We start from the raw sequence: 15,909 nt of genomic DNA, 5'->3' as shown, positions 1-15,909 counted from the left end.
GCACTAGCAGCACAGAGCATAGCCATCCGAACGAAACCGTCGTGCAAACGAAACCGAAACAGATGCTTCTGACAACATTTGCCTGTGCGTGCTTATAATCGTTGTACTTCTGAACACATTTGCCTGTGCGTGCTTAATCGTTTGCACGCCCGACGCGGCGACGCCCGTGCAGGCTACATTCTGTGCTTGCTTGCGCATTTCCCAACTCTCAGTGATTTATCCACACATCGCCCTGTGTGTGTGTGTGTGTGTGTGTGTGTGTGTGTGTGTGTGTGTGTGTGTGTGTGTGTGTGTGTCGCGTCGCCCTCCAGCCGCAATTGCGAGTGTGCGCTGAACCCACACTCACGCACTATCCATTCCATGCACATATTAGTCCTATATTTACTACAGTACGCCTGACAGGCAGTGTCGTCGTTAAGCACCTCAACCCTGCACCTCAACCCTATCTGACAGGAGTGACGGTGCTGCTGTGCTGTGAGTAAACTGACAACGCAGCTTGGCTTTCTGACATCCCTTTCTCACAATCTACAACAATAGATTTGTTACTAACATTAGGTTGTGGCGAAGTAGAAACGTGGAGAGCAGATAGTGTGTTTTGGACAAACAGGCTAGCATTGGTGTTGATTTGGGTCAAATGGAGTCTATATGGCTAAAGATAAATGAACACATGACGTCGGTGGGAGAGGAGTTATTGTGTGTTTTGGACAAACAGCTTTGATTTGTGTCAGCTGAAGCTTCATGTGTTTGTGTTGGAGCGCCTCAGTGTGGCCGTATAGGTCATGTGCAACCTCTTCCAGAGAGAGATGGAGACACTAAATCTCAGCTGGAGAAACATGTTTGCATGCATGCATCGCTGCCTTGCATGCTGTGTGCTACTGTTGAGTCTGTCACTCACTTTGACTGATTTATGGCATTGTCTTTCTGTTAAAATCCAACTATGTTAATTTAAGAACTCTGGACATATTAGGTCATTGTTTACACTACTTTTACAATGCGTTGTCAACATGTGCTGAGTTGACAAAGATTGACAGATTTCGGAGAAGACTGATAGTTTATCCTTTAGTAATTAGGCTGTGGACATATTCACACTTCTTTTGGATTTGCAGGCCTGGTGCCACAGGGGGTAAAGGGGGTATATAGTTACAGACAAAACAATGGTACATTTCCAGGCATTCAATTAAATTCCATTGCTTAAAAGGAAGGAAGTAAGGATGCATCTTAATACAGGATGCAGCAGCATCTTAATGATCTCCCCATCAAAACAACATTCCTCACCTATAGGCCATCCTTGGGGTGGGGAGGGGTGCTAATGTCATTGTTGCAGTGGTCAGGGTGCTTAAGTTGGCAGCTACTGTAACTAGCCAGGGGTGCTAATGTCATTGTGCTGGGTGTGATCAGGGTGCTTAAGTGGGCAGCTTAGCTACTGTAACTAGCCTATTTATTTGTTTGTAAAAATGTCAATAATAAAATATATATTTTTTAGATTTGGCAATTTTGGCAGTGCCATTGATTGATAAGTTGCAGCATTTGATGTGTGTAGTTCTTTATCCCTTTCTCACAATCTATATATACAAGTGAAAACATGTGAGCAAAAAGATGTGAGCTAAAAGGTCGTATCATACATGGTCACCTGTAAACTCACTCATTTACAAACAAGCTCACATCACAACAATAATCCATGTAATAATCACAATAACAATACTAATACTAATACTAATCATAATCATAACCATAACCATAACCATAACCATAATCATAATAATCATTATAAGAAGAAGAACAACAACAACAATAACAACACTAATAACACTAATAACAACACTAACAGTACAGTACAGTACAGTACAGTACAGTACAGTACAGTACAGTACAGTACAGTACAGTACAGTACAGTACAGTACAGTACAGTACAGTACAGTACAGAATGGGTTAAGGTCATTAAATACCAACCACTTCTAAATACCGCTATTATATGTGCAGACTATTCATCTTTATATTTGGCAGCCTATATATGGGGCATATGTATGCAGACTGCTTGTTATAGAGGGTTTCCAACGACTTGGAATGCCCAAAAAGGAGGCAAAAAGGCTGGCAAAGTATTGTGGTGTCTCCGCTATAATTGGCAGCCGTCAAATATGCATGGCGGAGACGCTGTTACTGATACCCATAGAGTACTGAGTGACATGCCTATTGTACCTATATAGAAAACACATGCCATGGTTTTGTAAATGTACTACTCTACTGCACCAGTGCACCTATAATATTTGCGTCTTTGTATTCATTTGCGTGGACATAAATAAATGGTTAAAATGTGGGTGCGTGCTCTGCGTGCGTGCGTGCGTGAGTGCGTGCGTGTGAGAGCTCGTGTGTGCTTTGTTTTAATGGGCCCCGGTGGTTCTGAGCTTATATGGCTTCCTCTCTGCTCTTTCCCTTCACAGCGTGCGTGTTCGTGCGGTGGTGATGACACGTGATGACTCCAGTGGCGGCTGGGTGCCCCTCGGAGGCGGCGGCCTCAGTCACGTGGTCATATGTAAGGGGCGGAGTCAAGACGGCAGGGGGCGGAGAGAATACATTGTGCGGGGCGAGCGGCTCCGAGATCGAGCAGTGAGTGTGTGCGTGTGTGTTATGGCCCCGCCTCTCTGGTATAGCTCGAGTCGCTATACGCCGACACCATCCGAGAAACCTGACCTGTATGAATACGAACACCTTTCTTTTATGAATGGTGGATTTTCTTTCGCCCACCATCCCCTCCTGACCTCTCATGGAGCCTTCTTTTTGTATGTGTGTGTGTGTGTGTGTGTGTGTGCAGCCGGTGTTGGAGTGCGCCGTACAGAGGGGGCTGGTGTACAACAAAGTCAACCCCATCTTCCACCACTGGCGCGTGGAGGAGCGCAAGTTCGGCCTGACGTTCCAGAGCCCGGCCGACGCCATCTCCTTTGAGAAAGGCCTGCAGAGTGTCATCGACAAACTGGACAGAGGTAAGGTGTATACTAGACTGGAACTCACCTATATGCTTTCTATGGCATATAAGCAGCCTCCGGCAGGATCCGCCTGGGGAGACACTACACGCAGCTGCAGGACATGAGACTAATTAGAGCGACAGAGAGAGAGAGAGAGAGAGAGAGAGAGATGAGTGTGCGTGTGTACGTCAATTTAACGAAGGTGCAGACGATCAGAAATCAGCAGGGAGTGAGCAACGTTTGCACTATGTCTGCCAAAATGACACTGTCTCCCTGGAAATAAAATCGTCTGGGTTTCCGAAGGCTAGGTGTATATACCAACCGGACACACTTGGACCTCTGTGTGCACGGTTCTCATTGGGCGAGAATGGAAGAAAATGGCGTTCAGCCCTGAGTGGGGCCTTTATAGAGTATATATTAATAGAGATGTCACCGAGAGGAAACACTGATTTAGCGCAATGGACATGGTGGTGGTGGCCCCGGAAGTGCTATTGCAGCTTCGAGCGGCATTGGGCCATCCGTGAACGTGCTGGCTCGCGACCGCGAGCCAATTACACAACCGGCTGCGCTCGTTTTATTACACGCTCGCACACGCACACACGCGTGGTATACACGTATGGCCCAATTCCATCCCAGAATGCACTCTGTTCAGTTCCATGGGAAGAAGGGGTGAAATGGCCTCATTCGCTGAGGTGAGCAACTCATTGCAAGTGGATCGTGGGAGGAGAAATCCAGTGACCTCTCTATTATATATATATACTCTTAAGAGTGGGGCGGCAGTGGCTCCATCTTGGAATCGTAAGGATCTCGGTTCCACCCCTGGCTCCTCCTGACTTCATGTTCAACTAAAATTGATAATATCATACTAGAAAGAGTTTTTGATAATCTGTTTTTAGGAGTAATAATAGATCATAAGTTCTCTTGGAAACCCCACATTAATTATATCCGGTCTAAATTAGCGAGAAATATTGGTGTCATGGGCAAAACAAGACATGTCCTTGAGTCTAAATCACTATACACTCTCTATTGCACCCTTATAACACCATATCTCACCTACTGTGTGGAAGTGTGGGGCAACACATACAAAAGCAACCTTCAGCAATATATTTACTGCAGAAAAAAGCAATAAGAATAGTCAATAAAGTAAATTACTATGAACACACAAATCCACTGTTTCTAAATTCACATACATTAAAGGTTTTTGATTTAGTTGATTTTAAAACAGCACAATTATTATATAAAGCAAGACCTAACCCTAAAGAGCATGTGTGTTTCTGTTCATGGAGTTAAGCTGTGGAACAGCTTGTCTGAGCCAATAAAGCAAAGCAACAACCTAAAACAATTGAAAAAGAGGCTCAAACAGGAAGTATTGCATAGATATAACCTGGAATGAGCGGGGAGCTGAGCCATGTTTATGCCATGTAGTGTTGGACTAAGGTATAACACTGTAGCTTTGTCTGTTTTTGTCTTTTTTTCCCTCCTTGTTTTGTTTTTCTTGTTGTCTGTTTTGTTTTTTGTTTGTTTAATTTTCTATTCTTCTTCGTTAAATGGCATTTGTTTGTTTTGTTTATATGTTGATTGTATATTCAACAGTATTTTGGAATACGTTGAGATAAGGATAGGCACTAATAAGCTTTAAGCTTCTGCCTATGCCTTTTCCATCACCTAAAAGTAAACAGTTTTTGTGTAATATCTCCCTCTCTAAAGATCGAAATAAACTATTCATTCATTCATTGTACCTGGAAGTTATGCGGGAACGCCCACTGAGTTGCAAAAAACTACTTTCTGGCCTTGACAGCCCATTCATCCAAACAGAAAAGTCCTGTCTGAATACATTAAACAATGTTGCAGCTATACGAAAAGCTTGAATTATCCTCTTTCTATCTGCAAAGTTTCTGTTTAATAAAAATCCACCATAGAAACGTTATGAGCTACTTTCTGTCAAGAAATGCCCTGCATTTGATTATTTTTGTAAGTGTCAGAGTTTGGAAGTGCTTGTTTTCTAAAATACAACATTTTGCTGCCTCCTGCATTATGTGACATTCAGAAACAGGTGGTACGCAGGTTGGTTGAGTGATTTCCAACGAGCGCTTCCAAACTCCAACACTCCATGCTGCTCAATGTTTTGCCACTCAGTCTAGATAAGGGGGGCGTGTCCTGATGGGAAAATCATGCATGTGCATATACTCTCTATATGTCAGAAGGCCATTCTGAAAAGTATACTGAAAATATTTTCTTTATGTCATTTATCTTGTGACGAAGGCTCTGACTCTCCTTCCTCCTCTACGCCAGAAGAAGGGGACACTGAGGATGACGGTCAAGCTGTGAGTATCTTAGTCTTACCACTTCACTGTTTGAAGCTATATACAATTCTGGACTTATTTGAAGTTACATAAGTAGCCTTGGGAAACAGCGATTATACTGCATGAGCCATGTGGCCCACAGGTGAGAAGCCTTATCAGGCAGCTTGATGTAGAAGTGTACACACCCCCTTGGAAATGACGCTCGTCTGTCGCAAGGACCTCCGACGTCTGGCTTTAAGAAATGATGTCATATGTAGTAGCCAAGTTTATGGACTTTTATATCATTTTTATCCCACGGTTTTGTAACCCATTTTCCACCCCTGTGTCAATTATCTAATGTGATCCTGGGCTCTACACACCCTCCGCCAACCTAGTCCCCATATATGGGGGACATGGCGAGAGCAACGGACTTGAACTCAAGCTTCCTTCATGCCTGAGTGTCCAAGTTGCTCCTTTGCACCTGACAGGGGGGAGTTTCCCTGGTTGGACGTAGCGCGTGGAAGGAACACGTTATTCCAACCAGTTCCTTTCCCCTCCATCAGGCGCCCCGGCTGGCCAGGGGGAGGCAGTTTAGAGACCAGGATTACTGCATGTTTTTTGTGAGGGTACCTACCCTAGGGGACACGGCAAACGAGCGGGAATCGAACCCTTCTAGCTGTGAGGCGACAGCACTACCAACTGTGCCCCCAGTCTATATGGACTTTTAATGATGTTAAAAAGAACGGGGGGCACGCGTTAGTCCGAATTCCTGTTAGTCTGACTATGTGGCCGGTTAAGACTCACCCGTAGCTACTGTGTGCGATTAGGGTTAGTCTATGGATAGGGTTAGTTATGGGGCTCTATGGATAGGGTTAGTTATGGGGCTCTATGGATAGGGTTAGTTATGGGGCTCTATGGATAGGGTTAGTTATGGGGCTCTATGGATAGGGTTAGTTATGGGGCTCTATGGATAGGGTTAGTTATGGGGCTCTATGGATAGGGTTAGTTATGGGGCTCTATGGATAGGGTTAGTTATGGGGCTCTATGGATAGGGTTAGTTATGGGGCTCTATGGATAGGGTTAGTTATGGGGCTCTATGGATAGGGTTAGTTATGGGGCTCTATGGATAGGGTTAGTTATGGGGCTCTATGGTCGGAATATTGGGTATAGTCGGATTTATGGGTGTCGGATTATTGGGACGTCACACAAGTGTCTCAATCTCAGGGCGGGACAGTCTAACCACAAGACCACTGATTTCATCCCGGCCAATCACAATTTGCGTCCTCACTTATGTTGGTTTTTATGCAATGTTTGTGTTAGGGTTAGGGTGCGCCGCGCTCGGGACTCATTAGTTGATTTGACCCCCCCCCGATCCAAGCCTTGATGCTGAGTGCCAAGCAGGGAGGCATTGGACCCCATTTTTACAGTCTTTGGTATGACCCGGCCGGCCGGGGATCGAACCCCCGACCTCCCAGTTTCAGGGCGGACACTCTATAACCACACAAGGCCACTGTCTGTCTGGTGGGCCACAGAGGTGAAAGGGAGAGAAAGAGAGGGGAAGGGGGGTGAACTCTGCATGCACTGCACATACTTGGGGTATCATGTCATATCCATGAACGGCGTTGAACGCGTATATATGGACCTAGTCATGGATACTAATGTAAAATGTCTGAATCCTTTAAAAGAGCTGGTTTGTGCAGATGTGGTCCAGTAAGTGACGTTGAAGTCTTATAGGCTTGTGTTATGATATATGTATAGACTATATGGCAGACTCCATTGGCAATGTCAGCTGTCACCTGCAGCAGGCGATCATATGCCACACACATACCCAGACTGAAGAGAGTGTCAATTAGCCCTCTATTGTGTGTGACAGCATGGACTTTCATTGCCACATACAGAGGAAGTGGAGTTTCACGGTTACGGTTGTGACGTACTGTACCTGATGACTTTTCTGCTTGTGTATGTTTGACACTGTTGAAAACCAACAGCTGTGAGATTGAAAGAGCAGCGGTAGAAGTTCCTTTTTCCAGAAGCTGAGTCTGGTGTTTCATCCAGGATCATGTTCACCAAGGCCAAAAGAGATGTAGGTACAGACTCCTTCTGACAGTTAGGATGGAATGAGCCATCAAAGTTTAACTTCTTGGAAAACATCTCTCTCCGTACCACTTGTGCTGCTCTCACTAAATGCATGGCATCACGGTTGTGATCACAGGCCTTCTTGAGAGCATCTCCGATATCATCCTGAAATGTTAATAGTGTGTCCCTTCCTTGTGTACAAGCCGTTAAATCAGGTAACTGAGACATAAGCCGGTTCTTCAGTCTGGTTGTGTGGACACGATAATCTACTGTAGCACCGAGCTGTTTAAGTCGTTCTTGGTACAGTTTACCCAGGTTTGCCAGTTTGAATACTGGGGCGCAGTCATCACCTTATACTTTCCTCCATAAAGGCCAATAACTCTGCGAAAGCAATACCATGCACCTGAGTCTCTTCCTCATGTCCATCCTTTGAATGAGCCTGTCTTGATTTGTTGTAGAGCATCCGGAGGCAGTTTCGATGATACTTTGCCTCGAGGGCTATCATGTCCCCAGGTGCAAGTTTGCCTAGTAACTCAGTGTCTTCCGTTTCCAAAGCAGCTTGTCTAACATTGAAGTCCAACTGTTTTGTTGAAGCCTCATGTACGTAGCACTTTTCTGAGTTTTTATTTTTTGAGAGCCTGCTAACTTGTTGCAGAAGAAGCACACCCTGTCCTTAGTACAGACATGGCTGTCAGTGTCAGTAGACTGAGTGTGAACTTTGGGTACTACAGACTGTTTCACCTCTTCTGGCAACTTCCGCCGTCGCTGCAGTTTGGTTTGATTGTATCTTACTCGAGAGGACTTGTGCCACTGTGCCCTGTTGGTCATCAATGTGGCTTCTATGCCATTCCCTTCATCCAGCCTAGCCCTTCTGATTGGGGTGAAAGAAGAATTGGGATGGCAGCCACTGTGGACCACCCTTCCAGAAGCCTCACAGAGCTGCTATGAACTGATACATTGTGGTTGTAAGAAAGGGTGCACGAAGCGATGCAAGTGCAAAAAGTCTGCCCTTTGTTCATGCTCAGGAGACTGTTAGGCCTCTCTAATAATGTCATTGCATGGTAGACACTCTTTTCTGCAAATAGAATATGTTAAGAAGAGATGTCAAATGCTCAATCCAATTGAACACAAATGGTTGAAAATCCGATTTTTGTGTCTGTGTTTATGTGAGGTGTTTGTGTGACCTAATGACCCATGAAACCCAATTGACATATCTTCTACTGTTAATTTAACCTATTAAAGCAATTTGATGATGACTAGTGGGTTCCAGAACTCTTCTTATTGATATATTGTCTTTGTGCCTGCAAAAAAGGGAAAAATGCATGTTTTTGACAACCCGATATGTGTACAGCCTCTAACGAGTTACAGACATCAACTCAGAACATCAACTCAGAAGTGGTTCCACGTCTGAAAACAAACTTCATAGTATATAGAAACACTGTAGAAAGTTTCATGCTTTAGTCATAAAATGCACAATAGGTTAACTGCCGTACTAAAGCTGTCTGCTAAAGCAACTAACTCCACCACCCTTCTCATGGAAGTAATTGACAATGTCTAAAGTCACAACACCAACTTTGATGAGGCAGTATTGCATCTTTTAAAAAATATAAGGTTTTATTAATTTCCTTTAAAACGTATATTTGAGTGCTGCAACCACTCCCTTACGGAGCTATGTGTGTGGCTGGGTTAGGTGGCTTGGTGGGTATGAGCACGAAAACAGCATGGTTGTTTTTCACCACCTATGCGCAACCTAACACACACACAAACACACACGCACATATTAACTGTATATATGAGGATTTCAGGTGTGCCAGTACAGTACCGTGACAGTACAGCACAGTACACTATAGAGGGTACAGTAGAGGGACCCCCACACGGTAACTCTGTCATTTCTCAACCGCTTCGGACATGGGGCGGCTTGCTGGAATCGGCCTGGCTCCCTGGGCGCGCGTTCCTGGGGGTTTGGATGTTCCCCGGGGACCCCCCGGGGTCCCCCGGAGACCCCCATTGGTAACTCTCTCATTTCTCTACCGTTTCGGACGCGGGGCGACTCACAGTCGGAGACGAGGCCCCCTGAGCGCAGTGGTTCCCAAACTTTGTCTTGTCAATGTTAATTTTGTACAAATGGAACCTGACAGGGTCCATTTACACTCTCAGAGTTACAGACCCATAAGGGTCCATTTGGTTCCAAACTATCATTTAGCTCTGGACCCCCTGGAACTCCCTCAGGTACGCCTGGGGGTCCCCGGACCCCACTTTGGGAGCCACTGCCCTAGCGGGTGGAGGCCTGGAGGAAATGCTCAGCAGTAATGTCAAGTATAACATTGACATTACAACAAGTGAAACCCATTTTTTTTTTTTTTTTAAGATATTTTTTTTTGCGGCTTACGCCTTTTATTGATTTTTGAAGGGACAGACAGTAGGCTGACAGGAAACGGGAGAGAGATGGGGGGATGACATGCAGTAAAGGCCGTGTCGGGTCCGGGAGTCGAACCCGCGGCACACTGCGACTGGATTACCAGTCCGGTGCCCAGACCGTTACGCTACGGCCTGGGCCAAGTGAAACCCATTTGAGCCATGTTTCTTATTTTGCCGATTTGCCGATGTCACTGCAGGGCTTGGTCAAGGCCATGGTTGCATGCAGGTGTTGCCATAGTTGCCAGAGGCCAAACCAGTTTTTCACTGTTTTCCTAGAGCTGTGGTATATCTGTATGGTATTATTTATTGTACTAGACTTGTACGTGCCCGTCGGCCACCGGCCTATACTGTACTTGAGCAAGATGCAACTTGGGAACCTAATAGCCTAATACCCGTTGTGAACTTGTCATAGCACCCGTTTTAAGTATGTGTCTGTGTCCCACATGGAGATCTCTGTATCTGTCTGTCTGCCTGTGCCTGTGTGTGAAGAGTGTAAACTTGACTGTGAAAAGTGTACTGGTTAAGTAATCAATTTGCAGCTGTGGGGTTGCCATGGCAATCAATTGGCTGAGGCAGAGGCTGGGAATTGCACAGGTGAGGGGATTTAGGCTGATTAGGCCCACTGGCAGAGGCTGACCAGAGCCTTTTGGGGTGGTTCTGGAGAACCGCGGGTCCGACCGACTCGATACCGGGAACTGCACTCCCTGCGGGGGTGTGGAACGCGTGTGTCGAATGTGAAGTCGGGGGGGTCTGCGTGCACGCACGCACGCACGCAGACACGTAGAGATGTGGTGCATTTATAGTAGGATGTAGCGATTTAGTCCTATCCTTTAGCTGCTACTCTTTGCCGAGGAAGTTTAGAAGTGTGTTCAAAACGTGAGTCCAAAACGTTTCCATAGAGTGGATAAATGATACGTAGCTTGTGGAGTTAGTTCAGTCAGATATACTCGAGGGGTTTCATGCTGTGCTCAATGGCGCATTCATATACTCAAGGGGTTAATATGCTGCATTACTATGTGGATGTATAGAGCGTCAAGTCCCGCCCCCTCGAGAGACCCGGAAAATAAATCCCTGTTCATTTTCCTCATAGACTTTTCAGAAAGTATTTATTTAAAGACGTTTACGCCGCGGACAAAGCCAACTCTTGTCGTGACAAATCATGACAACAAACAATTTTTTTTGGGCCAAACAAAGAATTTGAAAGTAGAAGAAATCGGCAGGTTACAACACTTTTGTTGTTGTTTTTCTTCTTTTTAATTATTTGTTTGGTCCAAAATATTGTGTTTGTTGTCATGATTTGTCACGACAAGAGTTGGCATTGTACGACGCTTAAAATGTATTTAAATAAATACGTTTTAAAATGTCTATGGGGAAAAATGCATTGGAAACTATTTCCTGGGCCTGGCGTCGTCACGAAAGGGGGCGGGACTGCGACGCTCTATTCAGTGTGTGCAAGACCCACATGTCATTCGCTGATGTGGCAGTCAGCTGACCAATTGGGCGGGCTACTTAAGCTCACTAGACTCTTCCTGCCTTCCTTCCAGGACAAATAAAGAGGATAGAGCACAGAGGCTCCTGCGGGAGGTTTGCACATGCTCAGTGTAAACAGGAACTGTGATGATGGAGTGTTCCAGCAGAGGTGCTAGATAGAAAGCTCATAACTTGTGTTGTAAATAATGAGATCCAGAACAGTTGATAATTAAACAGCAGTCACCCTTCCCCTTTCAAATGTTTTATATCATCCACAGCACTTGAATGAACAGTATCCATGTTTAGTAAATGTACTTGTCCTTTATCTTTCGTTTGTTATACACAAAATTTTTTCCATAGTTGAAATTGATATACTTTTTAAAATAAAAACAAAATCAACTTTGTACTATTCTCTTTTTTGATATCCTTTTTATTATTTCAGTTCAGGGTCAGCAACTCTCATGCACCTCTAGCACCTCTGCTGGAACACTCCATCATCGCAGTTCCTGTTTACACTGCACATGTGCAAACCTCCCGCAGGAGCCCTGGCCGCACCTCCGTGCTCTATCCTCTTTATTTGTCCTAGGTTGTTATGTGATGTTTGCTCCCACCACCACCCCAGCACCACCGGTGGGCTCTGTTATTTATGTTCCCCGTTGTTATTGTATATCTATCTCCTTAATGTCTTAATGTTTAACGACGGTGTTTGATTGTGCCGAGCAGGGAGAAAAATGTAGCAGAGCCGAATGCCAAGATAAAATATTTTATGACCACTTGTATTCTCATACCATAATAAATATTGGTTAAATCTGTTCGTGAGTTGTCTGACTGAAATTATATTTATTCTCTCTGTAGCTGCTGTCCAAACTTCAAGATGGAGTGTGTGATTTTTCAACTTTTTCTGTTTTGTGGTTTTGTTTTGTGGACCACGTGTGTCAAATTTGAAGTTGGTAGGGCGACCGGTTCTCAAGCTATACGTGGATTACAGACGTACACACATACGTACAGAGACATTTATAGATTTATTATTATACTATGTTACCCTCTATCCTCACCATTGTTTAATGCATTTGTGGTTTTACTTCGCCTTATACTTTTGTTTTAGTTTATTTCCAGAATATATTTTTATTTCATGGCTATTTTTTATCTGGGCCCACGTTAAAAAGATTATTAATTTTGTGCAGCTCTAATGACATACAGCCTGTGTCAGTCTCATACAGGAAGTGAGTCGTCGTCCAACAGCAGGAAGGAAATGCTTCCGAAACCCGTCACCATAGTGACCAGCGAGTCATCCTCCGCCTGCTTCGTGCGACCCGAAGAGTTCAGTTTTGCATCCGGCCATGCTGTCACCACTCAGACACCTGCCCAGGTACTAGACCACGCTGTCACCACTCAGACACCTGCCCAGGTACTAGACCATGCCGTCACCACTCAGACACCTGCCCAGGTACTAGACCACGCTGTCACCACTCAGACACCTGCCCAGGTACTAGACCACGCCGTCACCACTCAGACACCTGCCCAGGTACTAGACCATGCCGTCACCACTCAGACACCTGCCCAGGTACTAGACCACGCTGTCACCACTCAGACACCTGCCCAGGTACTAGACCACGCCGTCACCACTCAGACACCTGCCCAGGTACTAGACCATGCCGTCACCACTCAGACACCTGCCCAGGTACTAGACCACACCGTCACCACTCAGACACCTGCCCAGGTACTAGACCACGCTGTCACCACTCAGACACCTGCCAAGGTACTAACTAGACCATGGGTTCCCAAACTTTGAGATTCACAGATAATTTGGGGACCCAAATCCAAAATCACATCTCGCTGGTACTTCACACAAGTTCACAGAGACCACGATCCATTTTTCTTTTTTATGATTAGTTTTTTTTGGCTTTTGTGCCTTCATTGATAGTTACAGTGGAGACAGACAGGGAAGAGGGGAAGAGACATGCAGCAAAGGTCGCCATGAACGGGACTCAAACACGCGGCGCGCTGTCAGGCCAGAGCCCTATACATGGCACGCACTGTAGACAACTAGGCCAGCAGGCGCCCCAACCAAGACCACATCAATTTTAAAGTGAGCGACACAATGTAATGAATTACATTCATCTATCTGTTCCCAAGTTTGACTTGATTGTATAACTGCAGTGGTTCTGACCTCCGGGCCGGTGTTTCCAGACTACTAGTTCTATTCTACCAGCCAGATAATTATACTAGACCTGTACGTGCCCGTCGGCCAGCGGCCTACTTGGGAACGATGCAACTTGGGAACCTAATAATACCAGTTGTCAACTTGTCATAGCACCCATTTTTACTGTCTGTCTGTGTCCCACATGGAGATCACTGTATCTGTCTGTCTGTCTGTGTGTGAAGAGTGCAAACTAAGTGAAAAGTGGACTGATTAAGAAATCAATTGGCAGGTGTGTGGTTGCCATGGCAATCAATTGGCTGAGGCAGAGGCTGGAAATTGCACAGGTATGGGGATTTAGGCTGATTATAGGCCCACTGGCAGAGCCTGACCAGAGCCTTTTGTTGCTGTCCTGGAGAACCGTGGGTCCGACCGACTCGATATCATTCATCCATTCATATAGGTTATAAGGAATGAATTTGCGCTCATAGCTCATAGCGCACCACCGAGTGGCGCGCTATACGAGCTTGTAGGTCTGCTATTTTGGAAAAAAAAAGCTCCCGGTGTGTACAGACCAACTTCCTATAGTCTCACTGACACCCTGCTATCCATCCCCCCCCCCCTATTTCCAGTGTTGGCAAAATATTACTTTAACACTAATATACTAGGCTACTTATTACGTATTACTTAAAAAAAAGGAATAAAGTTACACTACTTATTACTCCCTGAGAAAAGTAACTAGTTACTTATTACTTTACTTATTAATTTTTTTCTCGCCCCCAGTAATTGAAGTGAAAATAGTAATAATATTACTTTTGGAAAAAAGTTAATGTAATATTATTACTCAAAATGTGAAAGTAACTAGTTAAGTTACATATTACTGGAAAAAAGTAAAAATATTACTGAAAGTAGTATATTACTTAAGTTACTTGCCAACACTGCCTATTTCCTCGTTCTCTCCCCCCCCCCAGATCCACGCCAGGCCCAGCATGCAGCACCACCATCTCACGCAACAAGCGACGGCCGCGTCGAGTCCCCCGACGGCGGCTCCCCTGTCGCCTGCCGCGCCTCCCCCCCCCACCGCCCCTCCTCCGCCCAGCAGCCCTCCCCCCGCCGCCTCGACGTCTCCCCGCTCCCCCCTGTCGCCGCCCACCTCCATCTCCCTGCTGGAGGAAGGGGACCTGCGCAGCCTGGACCCGTGCAAGGACCTGTGGGGCTCGCGGGGCTACGAGGACTACCGGCGCGCGGGCGGCGGGTCCACCGGCCGGACCATGGTGGGCGGCCTGACGGGCGGCGTGGTGGTGCCCGACAAGCACACGGAGCTCTGCGTGGTGCGCTTTATCGAGAAGGACCTGGGCGGCACGGGCACTGCGGGCTTATGTGAGGTGACGCTGAGCCTGGACGGCAAGGGCTCCTCGCGGCGCCTCTCCTCCTCCGCGTCGCCCACCTGCGTCGTCAGGTCGGGGTCGGGGTCGCCGCAGTCGGGAGGGGGCGCCGGCTCGCCCCGCGGCGAGGAGTCGACGGGGGGGAAGGGCGGCTCGCTCTCCTCCCCCTGCTGCATCCACTCCACGCTGGCCATGACGCCCCGCTCGCGGACTCGGAAGAGAGGAGGAGGGGGAGGAGGGGCCAGTGCCGGCGACGCGGGGGCCATCTCCCCGGACGACGACGACCACCACGGCGGCCCCTGTCCCATGACGCAGGGGGGGTCGTCGTGCTCGTCGACGCACCGCTGCGTCTACTGCCGCTCCGTCTTCAGCGCGGCGGAGAACGGCCGCGGCCGCTGCCGGGACGCCCCCGACCCGGCGCTGCGCTGCCTGCGCCAGTGGACGTGCGTGTGGTGCGCCGAGTCGCTCCTCTACCACTGCATGTCGGACTCCGAGGGCGACTTCTGGGAGCCCTGCTCGTGCGGCGACGAGGACTCGTCGTTTCAGCACGACGAGGGGGGAGGGGGGGGCGGGGGGGGCCCGGGGGGGTACCGCCCCGGGTCGCGCTACTCCACCCTCTGCTGCGCCCGCTGGCTGGCGCTGCTGGCCCTGTCGCTCTGCGTGCCCTGCATGTGCTGCTACCTGCCGCTGCGCGCCTGCCTGCAGTGCGGGGAGCGCTGCGGCTGCTGCGGCGGGAAGCACAAGGCGGTCCGGTGATATGAGGGGAGGGGGGGGGGGGGGGGGGGGGGGTTATCACTCTGACTGGTGGGGGGGGGGGACTGGGGGGGGGGTTGGGCGGCGAGAGCAGAGAGAGAGAGAGGCGGTACACCTGTAAGGAATGAGGATCGCAGTGCTTTAGATGTTGGGGGGGAGCTCTGACGTGGCCCTTTGAAGCCCCACATAATGGCCTTCCACTGCTTTCCGGTCTTTCTCTCTGTTGGCTCTTTTGGACTCTGAATAGGGTATAACGTGTGGAACCTTCCAGAACCTGACAGTTTTCTTTCCTCCCGAACCTGAAAGTGGCTTGAATTTTCTTATACCGGAACTACCCAGAGATTTAAATTAAATTAGGGATACCTCCTCATGCATGGCCTCCATTTCGGGTCAAAACCCCCCAAAAAACGTGCGGTTATGGTTTG

At 47.4% G+C, this 15,909-nt stretch overlaps 1 protein-coding gene across 1 annotated transcript; it reads left to right on the top strand.

The window, feature by feature from the left end:
* Positions 1 to 12,395: 12,395 nt before the first annotated feature.
* On the top strand, positions 12,396 to 15,487 carry spred3 (sprouty related EVH1 domain containing 3; the record flags this gene model as incomplete). The annotated part of the gene is made up of 2 exons (XM_083773122.1): positions 12,396 to 12,575; positions 14,318 to 15,487. The coding sequence occupies 2 exons, from the start codon at positions 12,396 to 12,398 to the stop codon at positions 15,485 to 15,487; spliced, it is 1,350 nt and encodes a 449-aa protein (XP_083629248.1).
* Between the last annotated feature and the right edge of the window lie 422 nt (positions 15,488 to 15,909).

Source organism: Protomyctophum parallelum, assembly GCF_964188405.1.
Source record: "Protomyctophum parallelum genome assembly, chromosome: 9".
Classification (NCBI taxonomy): Eukaryota; Metazoa; Chordata; class Actinopteri; order Myctophiformes; family Myctophidae; genus Protomyctophum; species Protomyctophum parallelum.
Note: the sequence above shows the minus strand (reverse complement) of the source record. Positions and strands in the feature narration are given on the sequence as shown.